The sequence below is a fragment of the Pan troglodytes genome, chromosome 5 (genome assembly GCF_028858775.2).
Source record: "Pan troglodytes isolate AG18354 chromosome 5, NHGRI_mPanTro3-v2.0_pri, whole genome shotgun sequence".
NCBI classification, from domain to species: Eukaryota; Metazoa; Chordata; class Mammalia; order Primates; family Hominidae; genus Pan; species Pan troglodytes.
In genome coordinates, this window is record NC_072403.2 from 33,084,073 (window position 1) to 33,105,347 (window position 21,275).

The window sequence follows — 21,275 nt, forward strand, 5'->3', positions numbered from 1 at the left end:
CTCACTTTGTCCCCCAACTCAAAGGAACCACTGATCTAACCTTTGTCACTGTAGATTAGTTTGTATTTTCTAGTTTTGTAAAAATAGAATACAGTATGTACTGTATTTTGATCAGTTTCTTTTACTCAGCATAACTATTTACTCAGCAGTCCTTGCTGGTTTCATGATGTAAGTGGTCGTGTGGGGAAAGTCCACATGGCCAGGAGCTTCAAGCTCCTCTAGGAAGTGCGGGCAGCCTCTCAGAATTAAAGGCATCTTCCAGCCAGCAACCAGCAAGAAGCGGGTGTCCTCATACCTAAAGCTGCAAGGAAATGAATTCCGCCAACAACCTGAGTGAGCTTGGACATGGATTCTTCCCCAGTCAAGTGTCTAGATGAGAATGCATCCTGGTGGGACACTTCGATTAGTCTTGTGAGACCCTAAGCAAAAGACCTAAGTCATGCCCAGACTCCTGATCATTTATTATCCTGAGATAATAAACGTGTGTTTTTTTGAGACCCTGAAGTTTGTGCTAATGTATTTTGCAGCAACAAAAAACTAACATATTTTAGGCTGGGCACAGTGGCTAACACTGTAATCCCAGTGCTTTGGGAGGCCTAGGTGGAAGGATCACTTGAGACCAGGAGTTCAAGACCAGCCTGGGCAATAGTGAGAAACTGCACCACCCCCCTACAACCCCTCGTCTCCACAAAAAAATTTCTAAAAATTAGCTGGGTGTGGTGGCACACACTTATAGTCCCAGCTACTCAGGAGGCTGAGGCAGGAGGATGGTTTGAACCCAGGAGTTCAAGGCTACAGCAAGCTATGATTGCACCACTGTGCCCCAGCCTGGGTGACAAAGTGAGACTCCATCTCAAACAAAAAGAAAAAGAAGAGTAACATATTTTGAATCAACAGTTTGTTTCTTTTGTTGCTTAATAGTATTTCTTTGCAGGGATATACCACAATATTTTAGCCATTCATCTATTGATGAACATTTGGATTATTTCCAGATTTAACTAATACAAATAAAGCTGCTATGAGTATTTTTGTACAAATCTTTATATGGACACATATTTCCTTTTCTCTTGAGTAGATACCTAGAAGTGCCATGGCTGAATCATATGGTAGTATGATTAACAACATTAGTTGTATGATTAACTTTTTAAGAACCTGTCAAAATGTTTTCCATAGTATTTACATGCATAGGACAAATTTATAAGAGTTCCAATTCCACTATGTCCTTTCCAATACTTCACCTTCAGTCTTTTAAATTTTAGGCATTCTAATAGATGTGTAGTGGTATTTGATTGTGATTTGAGTTTGCATTTCCCAAATGACTGATATTCAAAGTATTTTCCTGTGCTTATTTGCTAACAATACGTTTTCTTTGAAGTGTCTGTTCATATCTTTTGCCCACTTATTTAATTGGGTTGTTTATCCTCTTAGTGTTGAGAGTACTATATTAAGTATTGTTCATTCTGGATACCAGTCCTTTATCAGGTAAGTGCATTTATAAGTATTTCCCCGAGTTTGTGGCCTGATTTTTCATTTTCTTAACACTGACTTTCAAAGAGCTATTTTTAATTTTGAAGAAATCCAATGCATCAGTTTGTTCTTTTATGAATTCTGCTGTCATATCTAAGAAATCTTTGCCTAATCCAGTGTCACAAAAATTTCTTACATTTTCTTGTAGAGGTCTTGTAGTTTTAGGTTTTATGTTTAAATGTATGAACTGTTTTAATTTTTGCAAGGTATAGACATAAGTTCATATATATATATACATATAACATATTATATATATATATATTTTGCATGTGGATATTCAACTTTTCTAACACTACTGTTTGAAAAGACTATCCTTTTTCCACCAGGATGCCTTTGGGCCTCTTTCAAACATCAGTTGTTTATATACATGTTGGTTTGTTTCTGGATTCTCTATTGTGTTCCATTGACCTACTTGCCTATCTTACAACCATACCATGCTGTCTGGCTTTCTGAAGCTTTATAATAATTCTGTGAAATGAGGTAGTTGATAGCCATCCAGGTTTGTTCTTTTTCAGAGTTGTTTTGGCAACTGTAGATCCTTTTCATTTCCATATTAATTTTGGAATCAGATTGCCAATTTCTGCAAAGAAACCTCCTGGGTTTTGACTGGGTTAGTGTTGAATTTGTGTATTCGTTTGAGAATAATTGTTATCTTAACAATACTGAGTTTTCTGGCCTATAAAGCAAGTTTTCTCTCTCCAAGTATTAAAGTCTTCTTCAATTTCTCTCAGAAATATTTTGTAGTTTTCAGTGTATAGATATTTCACATCTTTTCTCAAACTTATCCCTAAGTATTTCATATTTTAGTTTTATTATAACTTTTTAAACATTTTATTTCTGATTGTTACTAGTATATACAAATGCAGTTTTTAATATTGATCTTGCATCCTACAGCCTTTCTGAACTCAAGCATTAACTCTAGTAGCTTTTTGTACATTCTGATTTTCTACATGAGATGGCCATGTCATTTGAGAATAATGATAAGTGCTATCTTCACAATTTAGATGATCCTTCTTTCCTTCCATTGTTCCTTCTTTTCTTTCCTCTTTCTTTTTTCCCCTAATTTCACTAGCTAGAATTTCCAATACAACATTGAATAGAAGTGGTGAAAGCAAACATGACTATCTTGTTTACGACCTTAGGGGGAAAACATTCAGTCTTTAAGTATAATCTTAGTTGTAGATTTTTTGTAAATACACTTTATCACATGAGGAAGTTCTCCTCTATTTCTAGTTTACTGAGAGTTTTCATCAATAATGAATGTTGAATTATGTCAAATGCTTTTTCTGCCTTATAGTGTGACAGTCCTCCACCAGCTTGCTTAAGGGTGATATCTGCTACTTGAACCCTGAAGGCTGGGTGATAAGCCAAGGCCATGGTACCCAGCTGAGGAGCAGGTATCCCTGAGAACCCAAACATCCCAGAGAGTAACTGATCAAGGAAAACAGTCTCCTTGCCTAAACACAGTAGGCAAAGACCAGAACATTAGCTTAAAAGCAGCTTAGAGATGGTGGCAACACAGCTCTCTAGAGCTGTCTTGCTGCCGTCCAGGAATGCCCTGTATATAAGTCCTAATAAACTCATCTACTTATCAAGCTGAACTTGTCCAAGTCATACTTTGGTCTCTCGGTTCCTTCTGAGTTTGGGAGAAATGTTACAGTCCCACGTTTTTCTTGTAACATTCCTCTGTTGAGATTTCTTAGTTTGTTAATATGGTATATTATGTTGATTGATTTTTCTAATGTTTAAACAACTCTACATTTTTTGGAAAAGCCAGGAATACTTGATCATGATGTATTATTCTTTTTACGTATTACTGAATTTGAATTTTCTAAAATTTTGTTTAGAACCTTTGTATCTCTGTTCATGAAGGATATTGGTCAATAAGTTTCTTTGTTTATAATATATTTGTCCAGGTCTAGTATCAAGATGATGTTGCCCTATGGAACGAATTAAGTTAACCAATATTTTAAGAAGCCAGATAGTAAATATTTTAGGCTGTGCAGACAATAAGGTCTCTGTCACAACAACTCAACTTTGCTGTTCTGGTGGGAAAGTAGACATAGATAATACACAAATAAGTGAATGTGGTTGTGTTCCAATAACACTTTTTTTGAAAATCAGGTGGTGGGTCATATTTGGTCTGTGGGCCATAGTTTGTTGACCTCTGAGTTAGGAAGTATTTCTTCCTGATTCTAACACTTCTATGAAAATGAAAAGCCAATTATAAAGAAGAACACAGTTGGAGAACTTACACTATAAGTTGCCAACCCCTATCTTAAACTATGGTAATGAGAATGATTGCTATTGAGCCAGAAACATGTGTATAGTCACCTGATTCATGAGAAAGGTAACACTGCAGTGCAAGGGTTGTCTTTTCAACAAATTATGTTAGTTAGGTCAATGATATGTCCATATGGAAAAGTCCATATGGAAAAAATTGTTACAAATCGATAAGTACAAATAATTTAAAAATGGGCAAAGACACGAACATTCTCTTCCACTAAATGACATTCAATGTATATGAAGCATATGAATAGGTACACAATATTATGACTCATCAGGAAACTGAAAATGAAAGCAACAGTGAGATATCACTAACACATCCTATTCAGAAAGGCAAAACTTAAAGCCTAACAAGATAAAGGCAAAAATTTGAAGCAATTAAAATCATCTTATATTATAGGAGTTTGAATTGGTTTATACATTTTAGAAAAATATTTGTCAGTGTTTACTAAACCTAAATATATGGTTACCTTAAAAACTGTTAATTCCATTCCTATTATATGCTCAAAAGAAATGAGCACAGGCTGGGCACAGTAGCTTATGCCTGTAATCCCAGCACTTTGGGAGACCGAGGCGGGTGGATCACAAGGTCAGGAGATCAAGACAATCCTGGCTAACATAGTGAAACCCTATCTCTACTAAAAATACAAAAAATTAACCGGGCATGGTGGCACCCACCTGTAGTCCCAGCTACTCGGGAGGCTGAGGCAGGAGAATCACTTGAACCTGTGAGGCGGAGGTTGCAGTGAGCCGAGATTGTGCCACTGCACTCCAGCCTGGATGACAAACTGAGAATCCGTCTCAACAAAAGAAATGAGCACATATGTACACCAAAAAACATACACAAAAATATTCATAAAACTTATATTCATAATAGGGAAAAAGATAAGCTAAAAGCAACTGAAAAGTAACCAAGGCCATTACATTTTAAATTATTAACATTTCCTGAAATTGTCTTCTAAAACAATGTCTTCTTTTAATTCTTAAAAGTACAGATGAACACTTTAGTCCTAATGACATCATCATTTACAGAACATGGTGAGTTAACCAAACATTTTACCATGTATGTATAAATCTCAATAAAACGAAGAAGTTTTAGAATTCAAATCTATAAAGTATTGACTTTGTAACATGATTAATTTAAAAGTAAATTAAAATATATGAGTTTGTGCCCGGCATGGTGGCTCACGTCTATATTCCCAGCATTTGGGAGGCTGAGATGGGCAGATCACCTGAGTTTGAGTTCGAAACCAGCCTCAACAACATGGAAAAACCCTGTCTTTACCAAAAAAAAAAAAAAAAGAAAAAAAAAATTGGCCAGGTATAGTCCCAGGTACTTGGGAGGCTGAGGTGGGAGGATCACTTGAGCCTGGGAGGCAGAGATTTCAGTGAGCCAAGAATGCGTCATTGCACTCCAGCCTGAGCAACAGAGCCAGACCCTGTCTCAAAAAGAAAATATATATGTATATTAGTTTGATAAACTCCAATATAACTTTTTTACATAAAATAGATTTTTTAAGTTTATAAATATTTAAATATGATATTTAAATCCAATTTTGCTGGAAAGCCTAAACACAATGTGGAAGCTATTGACTTGTCCCATTATCACTCTTACATACTATTATAAAACAAATGATATACCATTATAGCTTCTCCCAACTATCCAAATGCTTATGGGTTAGGTGTGAAACCTACAAGATGAAGCAAATGAGGCTTTATCTAGGGGTGACAGTTTTGTGGAAAGAAATGAGTATCAGGGAAGGCTACACAATGCAAAAACAAAATTCTGTGAGGACTTGAACCCAAGGCATTTTGCCTACCAGACAAGTAAGTTGAATGACAAAGCAACAATTCCCTGTCATAAAAGTTAATTTATTTGCTATTACAGTATAGACATTTTAAAACACACCAGAAGAATTTTAGAGTTTGAAAATGACAAGTTGCATTTTGTTTTGAGCAGGAAACATATCAAGACAAACTTCCTTCATACTAGACATTATTGTAATCCTAGCGACTCAGGAGGCCCAAGCAGGAGGACCACTTCAGGCCAGGAATTTGAGATTAGCCTAGGAAACATAGCGAGACCTCGTCTCTAAGAAAATAAATTAGTCATTGTAGTAGCACACACCTGTAGTTCTAGCTACTTGGAAGGCTGAGGTAGGAGGATGACTTGAGCCCAGGAGTTTGAGGCTGCAGTGAACCATGATCACGCCACTGCACTCCAGCCTGGGTGATAGATCGAGACCCCATTTCTGGGAGGGTGGGAAAACCAGACATTGACAAGGCCTGAGCAGAGGAGGCTGCCAACTGTAGAAATTGCAAGTTATAAAGAAATTCTCTGTTTTCTACCTTGACAGCTATAAAAAGTCGCTCTAAAGAAAAAGAACCAGCTCTGGCCAGGCGCAGTGGCTCACACCTGTAATTCCAGCACTTTGGGACACCAAGGCAGGTGGATCACTTGAGGTCAGGAGTTTGAGACCAAGCCTGGCCAACATGGTGAAACCCTGTCTCTACTAAAAATACAAAAATTAGTGGGGTGTGGTGATGCTCGCCTATAGTCCCAGCTCTCAGGAGGCTGAGGCAGAATTGCTTGAATCAGGGAGGCGGAGGTTGTGGTGAGTCAAGATTGCACCACTGCACTCCAGCCTGGGTGACAGAGTGAGAAAGAAAAGAAGGAAAGAAAAGACAGGAAAACCAGTTATTTCCACTGTTTTCAGAACAAATCAACAGACTGAAGTTTACTCGTGTCAACAGTGTGTGAGGTTACAATGTGATACTTACTATTCTTGAGATGGAAATGTTCAGAAAAGAAGCCACATAAAGCACATGGTGGAAGAGCAAAAATGCAAAACAGGCTTAAAGAACTGTGAGAGTTTAGAAAAAAGCAATAGATCAAAGGGATCAAGAATGGGCATTAGAAGATGAAACTGAAGACAGAATAGGGAGTAGGGGGTTCCAGGCATGGAAATAGGATATTCTGTATGAGGAAAAGAGAAGAACCTCTTTAGTTGGGCATGAAACATACATTCTAGGTAGAAATAATTTTTTTTTCTTTTTTTTTCTTGAGATGACATCTAGCTCTGTCACCCAGGCTGGAGTGCAATGGCACAATCTTAGTTCACTGCAACCTCCGCCTCCCAGGTTCAAGCGATTCTCCTGCCTCAGCCTCCGAGTAGCTGGGATTACAGGTGCCCGCCACCACGCCCTGCTAATTTTTGTATTTTTAGTAGAGACGGGGTTTCACTGTGTTGGCCAGGCTGGTCTCTAACTCCTGACCTCGTGATCCGCCTGCCTTGGCCTCCCAAAGTGCTGGGATTACAGGCATGAGCCACCGTGCCTGGTCCGGTAGAAATAATTTTTAAAAACTTATCTGGAAAAATGTATATAGAAACAAGTAATGGTTTAAAACCCAGACTAAAAGGATACAAGCTCTTTTGAAAAACTTTGAGAAGTTGCTTTCTCAGACTAAGCTTTGAAGTGTATTTCTTATCTGTCAGGAAGGTCGGAAGATGGCGAGCCTAGAAGTGGAGAAACCAGAAACTTTTCAAACAAGGAAGGGCCCCAGATGCTAGGCCATGTTCCTTCAGCCTCTGAAGTCTGCAGTGAATACATGTGACACAGGATTTCCTCCATAATGCTATGTGCCACAAATGCATGAAGGAATGAATGAAAAGAAAGCAAATGTGTGGGAATAATCTACAAGAGTTGGTAAGTCATTGGAGGTGGAGATGTATATCTAATGGGTGGGAATGCACAAATTTGTAAATATGTGTCAAGTGTACCATTGGGTACATGCAGACAAGGAATGTGGAGGGAACAGGAGCTGATACGTGAGAAGGAGCACATTTCAGAATCAAAACTATTCTGCTTTCTAGTACTGGCTTTGCCACTTATCAATCTTGTGACTTAAGGAAGTTTTCTACTCTGAGTCTCAGCTTCATCTCTAAAATGAGGATAATGATACCTGTTTGTGAAAAACATTAAGTTGGATAAAATAAAACAATGTAAATGACACAATTTTTTTTTTCTGAGACAAAGTCTTGCTATGTCTCCCAGGCTGGAGTGCAGTGGTGTGATCTCGGCTCAGTGCAAGCTCCGCTTCCTGGGTTCACGCCATTCTTCTGCCTCAGCCTCCCAAGTAGCTGGGACTACAGGCTCCCACCACCACGCCCGGCTAATTTTTTGTATTTTTAGTAGAGATGGGGTTTCACCGTGTTAGCCAGGATGGTCTCAATCTCCTGACCTCGTGATCCACCCACCTCGGCCTCCCAAAGTGCTGGGATTAGAGGCATTAGCCACCGCGCCTGGCCATGACTCACACTTTATTGTCCCCTAATACATAGCCCTGAATAGATGGCGGTGACTTTTTATAATAAGGTCCTTTTGGTGATATTTTCAAGAGGAGTGTCTCAGGCCATGTGGTTGCAAGTGCAGATTTAAAATAAGGAGAAATCTGGGCTAGAGGCAAGTTTGCCAGCATTCATCCTTTCAGCTGTACTACGTCACCTACTCTGCACTACGGCCAGAGAGGAAACAATGGCTGGTGAAAGAGCAACTGATATTTCTGAAGGCGGGAAGACATAAATAATTAGAAAAAAGAGAGGGTGAGCAAGGAATAGTGTTGACAGCGCAGCCCTCAAGTCTTGGGTCCTTCTAAGTGCAGGATGGAAAAGGAAGCCTTGATGATACATAAATTCTTACAAGCCAATGTTTCTCTTCTAGGAGAAATGGAAACTCAGAAATCAGTGCTCTCAAAGAAGGGAAATTAGGTATGATTTCTTGGGAGCCACAACCCAACAAGGCTTTCCAAATAATACAGTCCTGAGTTTGAGCCTCAGAGAAGGCAGGTATATTTTCAAGTCATGCACTGTATCAATTGCCTTTTTTTGGTACATAAAAGAAAATACTGTATATGCTAATAATCATTAACAAAAAAACATTCAGGTAAAAAGAAAAAATCTGAGTTTTAACAAAACTGAAAAACACTCAGAAGAGGACTATGTGGAATGACAATTTGTTTTTCATCTTCTGGATCATCCCCTGAGGAAAGTAAAGAAAGTTCTCTCAGGATATTCCAGTTGGCAACAGCAGAGCAGAGGAATATTACTTTATTCATTTATTCAGAGAAGTACTTTGCTGGGCACTGTTCTAGAAGCTGGGAAATACAAGTGATCAAAATATAACCTACCCCACAACTCCCAAATCCAGCTCCAAAAAACTTTTAGTGTGGAGGATGGCATAGTAAAGATAATAAGCCAATGAATAAGGAAAACATAGCATTTCAGATCTTTATATTATGACCAAAGAAAAAAAAAGTCCTAAATTGGAACAGGAAACACAGATGGGGTGGCTCAATTACAAGACAGCAGTTTAAGAAGGCCTCACTGACAAGATGAGTTCCCAGTGTCAGGACCCCAATATCCTTCCTTACAAAGAGTGGGGATCCCACCCTAGAAAAGGAATAGCAGTTCAGCCACCCCACAGCAGCTCTGGCATGACTGTTTCTGGATACCTTCATGGAGAAATGCACACACTGCCCTTCATTTCAAAGATGAGCATCAGTCTCGTCTTCAGAGAAGATGCAGCCATTGTGGGGTTAGGGTTTCTCTCCTCAGGTCACTAGTGTAGATGCACCTGCTGAGAAGTTTCGGCCATTCCACCTGCAATAAGAAAGACAGTTAATGAGAAAAGCAAGAGACAGAACCTGTGAAGAACATGTGACCATCAGTCATTTGAATGAAAGGGGGCAAATGTGAATGAAAGGGGACACATTTGTTTGTGTTTGTATAAAGATATTCCAGACAGGTACACAGGAAACGAATAAAAGTGGTTAATTGTAGTATATCAAAGATAAAACACCAGGCCTTACTTTAAATGACGAAAACAGATTTTATTTAGTAACCACTGACAGTGGGGAACCATCTGGGTTTCATAACTGGCACATATCAAAATCAGGCTCCACTCCTACCACACAGCCTGGGAGACGAGGGCCCTATCTTCAGACGTTGACTGAAACAAACAGTAAATTCCTTTGGCGGCATCAATTGAGTTTTCTCAGGCAGGCACTTGAGAAGACCGGGGCTATTAGTAACTATGTTCGGGTTTGTTCAGGTCTTTATAGGCCAAGGTGGCCACCTAGTCCAGAAGAGGGCTCAGAAGAAGCCGCCTAGAGAATCTTTGCCAAGTAGATGGGGGAACTGGGAGGCTGGGGGCTATTGGGGATGTGATGGTTTATAGTATTTTTTGTATATTCAATTATTAAACCGTAGCAATGAAATGCCTAATCGAAATCATAAAACGAAACAAAGTTTTGGCTACATTAGCCTATCCGTTATTGCCATAAGATGGCGACAGCCCTTCTCAACTCATAAAACTAAACAGTTTTAGCTACATTATCCCATCCATTATCGCCACAAGATGGCGATAGCGCTTCTCAACTCGCTTGCGGGATGGAGGCAGGGTGCGGCCCGGAGAACTCCTCCCTGTTCCAACAGCAGCTCTCCAGCCCGCAGCGCTTCTTGACGTTCTGTTAGTTCAGTCGCCTGAAATTCTCTGCATGTAGATTCCTCTCAGGGTAGCCCTTTGTTGACCAAAAAAGAAAGATGTTCACTGATTTGGCCAGCTTTTTTTTTTTTTTTTTAACTTTTTTTTTGGAGGGGAAAGGGAGTGCTCATGGACATCCTGAAGCAGACACAAAAATATAGAGAATCCTGCACTTCCCAAGCCTCGTCGCACAGGCTTCAACAATTACCAACATCTTGCCCATTTTGTTTCATTATCCGCACCCACACTGACAGATGAGGGAGTCTAAAAAATATCTGAAACATGAAATCCCAAATATGTGATTTTAATCATGAATATTTTCACAAATATCCTAACAGATATGGATATAAAGAAAAAACGCTAAGATTTTACACCTAAGAAAATTTTAAAAATGATGTGTAACATTATCCAATACCTAGCCCTTAAAGAAAATCCTGAATTGTCTCAAATATTGATTTTGTCTGAATGAGATCCCACCAGATCCAAATATGGCATTTGATTGCTGTTCCTCTTGAATGTATTAAAATCCATAAATTTACCCAAGTCTCCAAGTAGCCTGCCTGCCCTTTGAAAAAGGAATTGAGAGACCATAATCTGGGTGGGAATTCTCACTGATCATGGATTGTCATTGCTTTTAAACCATTCTTTGAAAAGTGTTGGGGAAAAAATGTTTTGTTTTCTTTCTTTTTTTTTCTTTTCTTTTTTTTTTTTTTTTTTTTGAGACAGAGTCTCTCTCTGTTGCCCAGGCTGGAGTGCAGTAGCACCATTTCAGCTCATTGCAACCTCTGCCTTGCGAGTTCAAGCGATTTTCCTGCCTCAGGCTCCCAAGTAGCTGGGACTACAGGCACGCACCATCACGACTGGCTTATTTTTGTATTTTTAGTAAAGACAGGTTTCACCATGTCGGCCAGGCTGATCTCTAACTCCTGACCTTACGTGATGTGCCTGCCTCAGCCTCCCAAAGTGCTGGGATTACATGCATGAGCCACTGCACCCAGTCAAAGGTATATTTTTTATGAGACTATTTTTAAAAACACTCAAATTGTCTGTCACAGCTCCTTGCCTATGCCCCTAAAAAGAGAGGGGAGGAGTGGGGGAAGGCGGGGAAACAGAAACAAAAAGAAAACTGACAAACAGAGGAGGAGTCCAAAAGCCCAACACCCATTAAGTCAAGACTTCCCACAGTTCTCTAAGCCAGCAAATGAATGTAATTTAAACTGCTTTAAACTTCATATAAAAATAAATCATTTTTGGTAAATCAATAAACAGAGGCATCTCCATGACTACTGGTGGGAGTATGTACTCCTTTTCTAAAACAAAAAAAACAGCAGGGAGCCCTGAGTTGGAAACATGAAAAGCATAACTTTTTTGAGTTGGCTATTATTAAGTGTAATATGAAAGGTACCACTCCATTCCTACCTCTCCTTTCTTTAACGAATGCATTTTGTCTACAGAAGAAATTATGCTTTTTCTTAGTCACTATTCAGCTCATCTATAACGTCCAAAATTGAACAGTACTTCAAGAGGGTGCTAAATGACTACATGCCGCTGTAACTGAGTCTTCCAAAAATTCAGACTTCTGCTTATAAGGAATGTGGTACACATTAGGACTACCGAGTCTCATGGTCATCCATGCATTACCTTACCCTTTCTGTATAATGTATAGAAATGGGTCCAAAAAATGTTGAGATATGAGGTATAAAGCGTTCAGTAAGTTCACAGATGGTCCTGCTAGCAATAGCATGTAAGAAAGTGAAGCATATCGAAATCTAGAGTGTTTATCTCAGTGAAGACAAATCTCTGCCTCATCCATGACAAAATACTTGCAAGAACACAAGAATACTTCCCCTGACATATGGGACACTTAGCAGCAGCAGTATCCAGAGGTCAGCCTTGGTGAGCTAAGTCTATACTACAGAGCTCAAGTATCACCTCTACCATTGCCTACCACCCTGGTCACATTGTTTACAAGTAAATCACTTGGGCAATAAGTGGGGTGATAGGAAAAGAGACTACATGACAGCCATATGGTTGATGTGTACCTGATTGTTGATAGCCTCCTCTGAAGAGTGGGAATTTAGGTTAGCATTCACGTGGGATATTATTCTCATACTCTGGGACCATTCTGGGAAATTCATCCATATCACTGTTCCCCAAAGCTTCCAGTCAACACAACCTCCACTTTTCCCCACTTAAAAAAATCTGTCTATCCAAACCATTAGCCATGTACATTCAGTTTAGATCAGTGTCTTAGGTCACCTTCCTTCTAGAAAAAGTAAACAATCACATTCAATACTCCAAATTGTGCTGAGTGGCAGCAATTCTTTTCCCTATTGCCATTTATGGACATACTTGAGTTACGGTTTCTAATACTACTGTTACAACCGGCATCAGTAGTATTAGCCAACATATATTGAATGCTTACTATGTACAGGACATTGTTCTAAGTATACCAAAACTATTTGCTCAAGAGGCACTATTACATCCCCCTTTTTAAAATGAAGGAAAAAGCCAGAGGAAAAAAAAGGGAAAAAAGCCAATTCTTCAGGAACTGGTTAGTAATGGGTTGAACTTGCAGCATTCAGTTTTTCTTTCTTTTTTTTTTTTTTTTTTTTTTTTTTTTTTTGAGACGGAGTCCCCTCTGTTGCCCAGGCTGGAGTGCACTGACACGATCTCGGCTCACTGCAAACTATACCTCCTGGGGTCAAGTGATTCTCCTGCCTCAGCCTCCCGAGTAGCTGGGATTACAGGGTCCCACCAGCACATCAGGCTAATTTTTGTATTTTTAGTAGGGACGGGGTTTCACCATCCCCCAGGGGCAGGGGCTGCTCTCGATCTCCTGACCTCAAGTGATCTACCAGCCTTGGCCTCCCAAAGTTCTGGGATTACAGGCGTGAGCCACCCCGCCCAGTCCCATTCAGTTTTTCAAGCAAAGTATTAACTCTTTGTCCTTATTAAGAGGACACCAGCAAGATGAAAATAACCCATAAGGTGATCATTTGTTTCATTACCCCTTAGGCAGTTTAGTCTTCTGAGTAACAGGAGAATTAGCTGGGTTCTTTTCAACTTAACTTTGTATAGTTTTCGAAAACCTAGCCTTTACAAATTTTCACCTGTGGCTGGACAATATACCCATGAGTCAGTCGCAATCCTCCTTTTCTTACAAACCCTGCTTTTTATTCTGATTTCTATATCCTGTAAGACAAAGAAGCAAGTTATTTAGCTTGGAAATTATCATCTGACTATTTGGATTAATAGAGAGGGTCAGAGGCCCATGTAACATAACAATAATGTCATAAAAGTAATTTAAGTTCTGTTTATTCACAGAATTGATAACAGTTCAGTTATCCTTAGTACGGTGAAGGAAAAGAACTTGAGTGTATATTTTCTACATAGAAATATATACAACAAACCAGATAGCAATTCAGAGAGATACATATTTTAGAAACTCTACAGAGACAGTTTTCAAAGGCTGGACAAGTGTCCGAGAAAAAGCTAAAAAAATAGAAGAAATTTCATAAAGCAGGCAATATTTAACTGGGCTTTGAAAAAAACAGGACTTGAGTCAACAAGGGAAACGTGTGTATTTGATAGTGGATTTAACAAAAATACTAATTGTTTTAGATGTTATTACTGTGCTAAATTTAGATCCATTTTAAATAAACTAGATAGTAACTCAAGCTTATATACAATTACTACCTTTGAAACCAAAACCCAGTCATAGTGGGAGCTTCCAAATGCTTTATAGACCTTGGATTTTTACCTAAGAGACACATGACTGAAGTTACAACCTAGAGCAACATCGTTTGTTGGGTGACTGGTTCTCATTTGTGACAACCTGAATAAGGGGGAACTTGTTTTTCCTCACTTCTTCTAGGCAGTCAAAAACAGTATTTAAAATACTAACGAAAGGAGTTTTAAAATTGAAATTGACTTGTTTCAGAAAAGAGTCTGGGATAAATGTCCTCAAGCTTTCTGCCTTCATTACGCCCCGAATTGTCCTGTTTAGGCTTCTAATGCCTTTGCTTATATAGATATACCATAAAGGGAAAATAGTATTCTAATCAGAAATAAAGCATTGATCTTTCTCAGGCTGAAAACTACGGCATTCAAATTCCGTTGTAGCCGGGCTTGATGGCTCATGCCTGTAATCCTAGCACTTTAAGGCTGAGGCTAGTGGATCACCTGAAGTCAGTTCGAGACCAGCCTAGCCAACATGGTGAAACCCCATCTCTACTAAAAATACAAAAATTATCCGGGCGTGGTGGCGCATGCCTGTAATCCCAGCTACACGGAAGGCTGAAGCAGGAGAATCGCTGGAACCCGGGAGGCAGAGGCTGCAGTGAGCTGAGATCGCGCCACCGCACTCCAGTCTGGGCGACAGAGGAAGTCTCCTTCTCAAAAACAAAAAAAAAGACTATGTTGCCATAAAGGGTCCCTTTAAAAAAAAAAAAAAAACGCTCTATCCAACGAAAACTAATTAGAAATAAATCTCCTTCCCGAAAGCGATAAAATACTAAAGAATGAGAAACAGTTTACTGAGTTTGTAAGGAAGGCCAAATAAAGGCGGGGTTTGGATTCCTTTGGCGCACCCAAGCCGACCGTGGACTTCCTGGATACAACAACCAATCAGGATGCAGAGGAAGGGCGGGCGTTGCCCGGGCAAATTCAAACTGACAACCGCTGCAACTTGGCACTGTTCCAAATCACTAACCGACGGGGGACCGACGAGTATTTTAATTGGTTTCTAACGTATTTTAATTGGTTTCGAACTTATAATAGAAAATTTCCCATCTCCTTACTTAACTCTAAGATTAGAATGGCAGATCTAAAAAAAAGTCATTAAGGATTAGTTAAATAACTCCTTTACTTCAGACTAAAAAACACAGTAGCGAGTTACAAGGGTTTGTCAGTGGCCAGCAGAGGAGGAATACAAGCACCAGCTCTTTCTTTGAGAACATGGGTGGCTCTTAAAAGAGCCGTTAGGGTTGAGAGTTTGCAACCAACTCACTGTTTACTTAGCGCTGGTGTACTTGGTGACGGCCTTGGTGCCCTCGGACACGGCGTGCTTGGCCAACTCCCCGGGCAGCAGCAGGCGCACGGCCGTCTGGATCTCCCTGGAGGTGATGGTCGAGCGCTTGTTGTAATGCGCCAGGCGGGAAGCCTCACCTGCGATGCGCTCGAAAATGTCGTTCACAAACGAATTCATGATGCCCATGGCCTTGGACGAAATGCCGGTGTCAGGGTGGACCTGCTTCAGAACCTTGTACACGTAGATGGAATAGCTCTCCTTGCGGCTGCGCTTGCGCTTCTTGCCGTCTTTCTTCTGCGCCTTAGTCACCGCCTTCTTGGAGCCCTTTTTCGGGGCGGGAGCAGACTTCGCTGGCTCTGGCATAGCACTGTGTAGCTACAAAGCGCCAACGAAAAGGAAAAAGAGCGTGAGCAGGGTATGACAAGGCGCTTTTATATAGAATCTCTTATGCAAATAAGGTGAAGAGTTGAAGTCTTGTGTCTGATTGGTAGTTATTCAGGGTAACGTCAGAGGTCAGGTCTGCCCAATCAGGATTCGCAAATCCAGAAGACGCACTACTATTGGTTGAAATTAAACTGCAGCCCTAACCAACAACACGTCTTCTTTTTCGCGCCCAATAGTGTTTATAAAAAGCGCCGCCTTTCCCCTTCACTTTGTGGTTGCTCGTAGTGAGTTGCGGCAGCTATGTCTGGACGTGGCAAGCAGGGAGGCAAAGCCCGCGCTAAGGCCAAGACCCGCTCTTCTAGGGCCGGTCTCCAGTTCCCCGTGGGCCGAGTGCACCGCCTGCTCCGCAAAGGCAACTATGCCGAGCGGGTCGGGGCCGGCGCGCCGGTGTATCTGGCAGCGGTGCTGGAGTACCTGACCGCCGAGATCCTGGAACTGGCGGGCAACGCGGCCCGCGACAACAAGAAGACCCGTATCATCCCGCGTCACCTCCAACTGGCCATCCGCAACGACGAGGAGCTCAACAAGCTGCTGGGCAAAGTCACCATCGCACAGGGCGGTGTCCTGCCCAACATTCAGGCCGTGCTACTGCCCAAAAAGACTGAGAGCCATCACAAGGCGAAGGGCAAGTAACTATCTGGACTAGTTTGTGGCAGCTCAAGTAAAATCGAGTCCAAACCAACGGCTCTTTTCAGGGCCACCCACGTTTTCTCTAAAAGAACTTAACATTTATTCCATGTGAAAGAAAGTGAGACATGGACAAGACTCTAATCATAAGTTACCCATCTTTTTGAAAACAGCGTAGCGAACACCGCAGATTTAAAAGAAAAACTAGAGGGAAGGTGGTCCAGATTCTACCACGCTTAAAAGTTAAGATGTGAACAAATCTCTTAGGCCATTACTTAATTTTAAACTTAGTATGTGTCCACAGAGCACCAGTGGCTTCGTGAGTTCTTGAAGCACTTTGGCCCAAAAGAGTTATCGCCCGGGCTAGAATTTAGCAGACAGCTGTTCCACGCGGGCCAGGGCGGCATGAAGAAGTCCCGCCGCTACGTGTCCGGCACAGTGGCCCTGCGCGACGTTCGGCGCTACCAGAACTCCGAGCTGCTGATCAGCAAGCTGCCGCTCCTGCGAGAGCTCGGCGGTGACGCCGCTGCACGAGAGCGAGGCTGCAGAACTTTGTGACACAATAGTCCACCTCCCTGCAAAGGCTCTGTCAGAGACTCACATCTTTCCTGATGGATAGCCGTGAAGCATTCTCTTACCCACCCTACTGCATGTTGCAAAGTATTCCTTTAAAATGAAGTGAGTAAAATACTGGGATGACGTTATCTGGAGCCCAAGAAAGATGGCTCATTTGGAAAGGCCTAATATCCCAAGTTGCTTACCTAGAAGAACTTGACAGGATAGTTAATAATAAACCTTAAAACCCATGAAGAAATCTGAGGTAAAGTGTTAGCACACAGACTGTTAAAACGTCTGCCTCACAGATATGAGGGAAAATATATAGAGGATTATAATATGGTTCAACAAATGTTGATGAGTATTAGAAATGTACATTAGAAATATTAGAAATGTTTATGACTATTAGAAAAGTACAGGGTATTGGGCGTTCCTCACACAAACTGAGGCCTCCTAGCAAGACTGGCAGTTTTCTGTAGAGGAGGGTTATTTACTACGGTAGTGCAAATAACTTTTGGTGTTGTAGCTAAATAAGGAATACTCATGCCAAGATTGCACAATTGTGCCTCCTCCCTCTGTTCACTGAACTCTGATGTAATTTTTTTTTTTTTTTTTTTTTTTTTTGAGACGGAGTCTCGCTCTGTCGCCCAGGCTGGAGTGCAGTGGCGCTATCTCGGCTCACTGCAAGCTCCGCCTCCCGGGTTCACGCCATTCTCCTGCCTCAGCCTCCTGAGTAGCTGGGGCTACAGGCGTCTCCCACCATGCCCGGCTAATTTTTTGTATTTTTAGTAGAGACGGGGTTTCACCGTGTTAGCCAGGATGGTCTTGATGTCCTGACCTCGTGATCCACCGGCCTCAGCCTCCCAAAGTGCTGGGATTACCGGCGTAAGCCACCACGCCCGGCCCACTCTGATGTAATCTTAAGAAGAAGACGTTAACTCATTTTTCTTGTGTATTGTAGACACTTTTGGCTGTCTGGTAACATGGAAAATCTCAGAATGATGTTTTAAGTATATAAAATGCCAAACAAAGTTAAATTACAGTTATCAAAGTATTTTTAAAACTTCATAGTGATAAATGAGACTATATAGTTATATTGTTAATATAGTTAACACATTACATGATTTGGTGAGCCTAATTGCTGTTACTAGAGGAGTAAAAATGTTTCACGATAACTCAGCAATTGTAATGAGAAATGAAACATCTAATGTCTTTTGGGTTACAAAGTAACAGGTACTGAGATTTGTGGCCTAAATTCATAATAAAGTGAAATGTTCAAGTTCAGTCAAGGTTAAGTTTTTAAAAATAGATATTTTACTACCCAAACTCACGGACTTCCCCTTCAACACCCTCCAATTGCTGAATTTTTTCCTTAGGGGCATTGTGACATATAAGTACGGACCTCAGGTTAAAAACTCTTGCTCTAAAATTTGGTCAACCTACCCCATTTCTTTTCAGCTCCTTTTCTCTAGATACCTCCTCTTCCTATCTGGAATTTCTTTAGCACTTAGTCTACTGACATCTCATAACCTTTTACTGTTTCTGTTTCTTGTTCTTAAAATATAACTACTTCCAATCCTAGTATAAATACGATGTTTTGGAACAGAAACAAGTGCTGACAATATCTAGCAAAAATAGGTACTTGAGAGGCCCCCCAAATAGTAAAATATTTGGCTTTTTGATGGATTTTTATACTGTGTAACCCAATAATTTTACTCATTTTTGAACTGCCCTGTCTTTAAAGGTCTTTCAACTTATTTAAATTAATATTTAATAAATTTCACAATTAAATGTACAGTGGTTGGACACAGGATGTACTTTGCAAGTGTAACTGTTACTGGAAAGGGGTCCCAATCCAGACCCCAAGAGAGAGTTCTTGGGTCTTTCTCAAGAAAGAATTCAAGGCAAATCCATAGAGTACAGTGAAAGCAAGTTTATTAGAGAAGTAAAGAAAATTGTTCTTTCGTTCTATTCTAAGGATATTTATAGTTATTTCTTGATTACATGCTAAACAAGGGGTGGATTCTTCATGAGTTTTCCGGGAAAGGGGTGGGCAGTTCCCCAACTGAGAGTTCCTCCCCCTTTTAGACCCTATAGGGTAACTTTCCGACGTTGCCATGGCATCTGTAAATGGTCATGGCACTGGTAGGAGTGTCTTTTAGCATGCTAATGCATTATAAGTAGTGTATAATGAGCAGTGAGGATAACCAGAGGTCAATTTCCTCACCATCTTGATTTTGGTAGGTTTTGGCTGGCTTCTTTACCGCATACTTTTATTAGCAAGGTCTTTGTGACCTGTACTTTGTGCTGACCTCTTCTGTGACTCATTCTGTGACTACAAATGCCTTAAGCCTCTGGGAATGCAGCCCAGTAGGCCTCAGCCTTATTTTACCCAGCCCCTATTCAAGATGGAGTTTCTCTGGTTTAAACGCCTCTGACAAAGTTTGCTACCAGATTTGTTTTGTAATGTGAAAGAATGTGAGAACTCAGAGTTACTCTGTTTGAACTAAGTTTATCTTGATAGTCAGTTATCCTGTTAGAAAACAGACTGATTAGCATAACATTTTTTTAAAATGTTATACTGCGTGTATGTTTACTATTTCAGAACTAAATTTACCGTCAATTTCAGAAACTAAAGAGTCTGACAAACTCAAATATCCTTGTAGGGGAGGCAAAATTTTACCTCTGTCCTCTTAAGAGTTTTTATGGCTGGCCTGATAATTAAACTGACATAAGAGGAGAAAACCATATAAACTTAATATAAATTTTATGTGGCATGGGACATGGGAGCTCTAATAATAGACCCCAAAGAAGTAGCAAAACCTAAATGCTTTTATAGTAGGTTGAATGGAGTAAATTGTGGAAATGTAACTATGTAGGAAGGCTGAAGGAAAACAAGAATTATTTTAAGATCTGCTTGGACAGAATTCTCTTGGTTTCAACTTCCTGTCCTTGATGAAAATGTTCTTTTCCTTTTAGTACAGGGAGGACATCTTCCACATGGGAATTTTAATTCCTGCTTTTAGGGGGTAAAAGGGAATGGTCAAAGTGCCTTTCTTGTACCTACTCTTTTTAAAATTGCCTGCATCTCAGAATAATTCTTATTCCAAAATGGCATATTTTGGGATGGCATGCTCTGCCACCTTTTACCATTCATTGCTATCCTTGTCACTAATTGCTATACGAAAACTCATGAAATCAGATACAGAAAAAGGCTTCTGATTAGTGAGAAGCTCAAGTAGAGAAATATACTTGTTAACTAATGTTGGGGAAATACAATTTTAAAATCTTCTCCCAAAGAAGACAAAGGAAATAATTTTATTATTGAATAAGCATTAAACCAGGGAGAGTTGCTTATCACAGGAAACCTTATGAAGAGGTTGCAAAAGCAGAAAGAAATCTTGCTTATTATGTATGGCTACACTGGATAGGTTTTGCAATTCGAAGTCAGGTGACAGCTAAAGTTCGGCCCATTTTCTCGCTGGAAACTGGGAGACAGACCACTATCTTTTTTAATGATTAACATTTCAAAGGGATGGCTCTCCAGGCATTGAGAAAATATTCTGAGTTATAAGGCCTATTTAGCCATTAAAAGGATTTACATACATTTTAAAAGGACAGAGAAAGACATTTTGAAAGTGATGGGAAAGGAAAGGGAAGTCTTGTTTTCAACAGATAATTAAGCCTCTCATTTTTAATTTGTATTTACCCTTAGATTAACGTATTCAATTAACCTATGCTACCTTACCCTCTCTACAACATATACTGAATTCAGCTACAGCAAGTTACAGCCAGTCATATCAATTTTGTTTTCCAAAGGTGTATGGCAAGTTTTCTTTTATTGCAACATAAATGCAAAAATTTCTAAAGTATTTTAATGAAAAGTTTATCTTCATTTACTTTATGACATTTAAGTGGAATACTTTGAAAATACTTCAAGCATTGCTGTAAGGTACTCATTGAAATAAAGAGTAGCAAGAAAATCACCAAATGGGCCGGGTGCGGTGGCTCATATATTCAGTATATGATAAGTTCCTCAAATCAGTGGGGGAAATAGTTAATGTATTGTGCTGACTAACCAACTGATTAACTTTTTGAAAAGTTATTTCTATATACAAGAAATCAAGTCCTTATTAGTAAAGTTAGATTACTTTAAATGGTTCTACCCAGCATTAGTTAAGGTTGTAGGCATATCAGGAACTGCTACTGGTGCAGGGGCCAAGAGAAAACCTCCCTTTTGGCCTCTGAAAGTTCACTGAAA

The 21,275-nt window shown here is 40.1% G+C and overlaps 2 protein-coding genes across 5 annotated transcripts in view; one reads left to right on the top strand and one right to left on the bottom strand.

Moving 5' to 3' along the window:
• Positions 1-15,796, bottom strand: part of H2BC11 (H2B clustered histone 11) — a 37,813-nt gene extending 22,017 nt beyond the window's left edge. For 2 of the 4 annotated variants that reach the window (XR_008548790.2, XR_008548791.2), the window contains exons 1-2: positions 15,368-15,751; positions 9,326-9,473 (exon numbers count right to left, since the gene is read on the bottom strand). Coding sequence is in view for 1 of the 4 variants with exons in the window: in XM_063812258.1 (XP_063668328.1) it covers positions 15,371-15,751 (381 nt within the window). In the remaining 3 variants the exon portion in view is untranslated. Of the gene's footprint in view, positions 1-5,664; positions 8,854-9,325; positions 9,474-9,680; positions 10,394-15,367 lie in introns of those variants that run through there. The other 2 variants (XR_010157604.1, XM_063812258.1) reach the window with 2 other exon arrangements.
• Positions 15,797-16,072: 276 nt separating this feature from the next.
• H2AC11 (H2A clustered histone 11) lies at positions 16,073-18,298 on the top strand. Its single transcript, XM_063812256.1, has one exon. It carries the CDS (start codon positions 16,073-16,075, stop codon positions 16,463-16,465), a length of 393 nt encoding a protein of 130 aa, XP_063668326.1. The 3' UTR covers positions 16,466-18,298.
• The last annotated feature ends 2,977 nt before the right edge of the window (positions 18,299-21,275 follow it).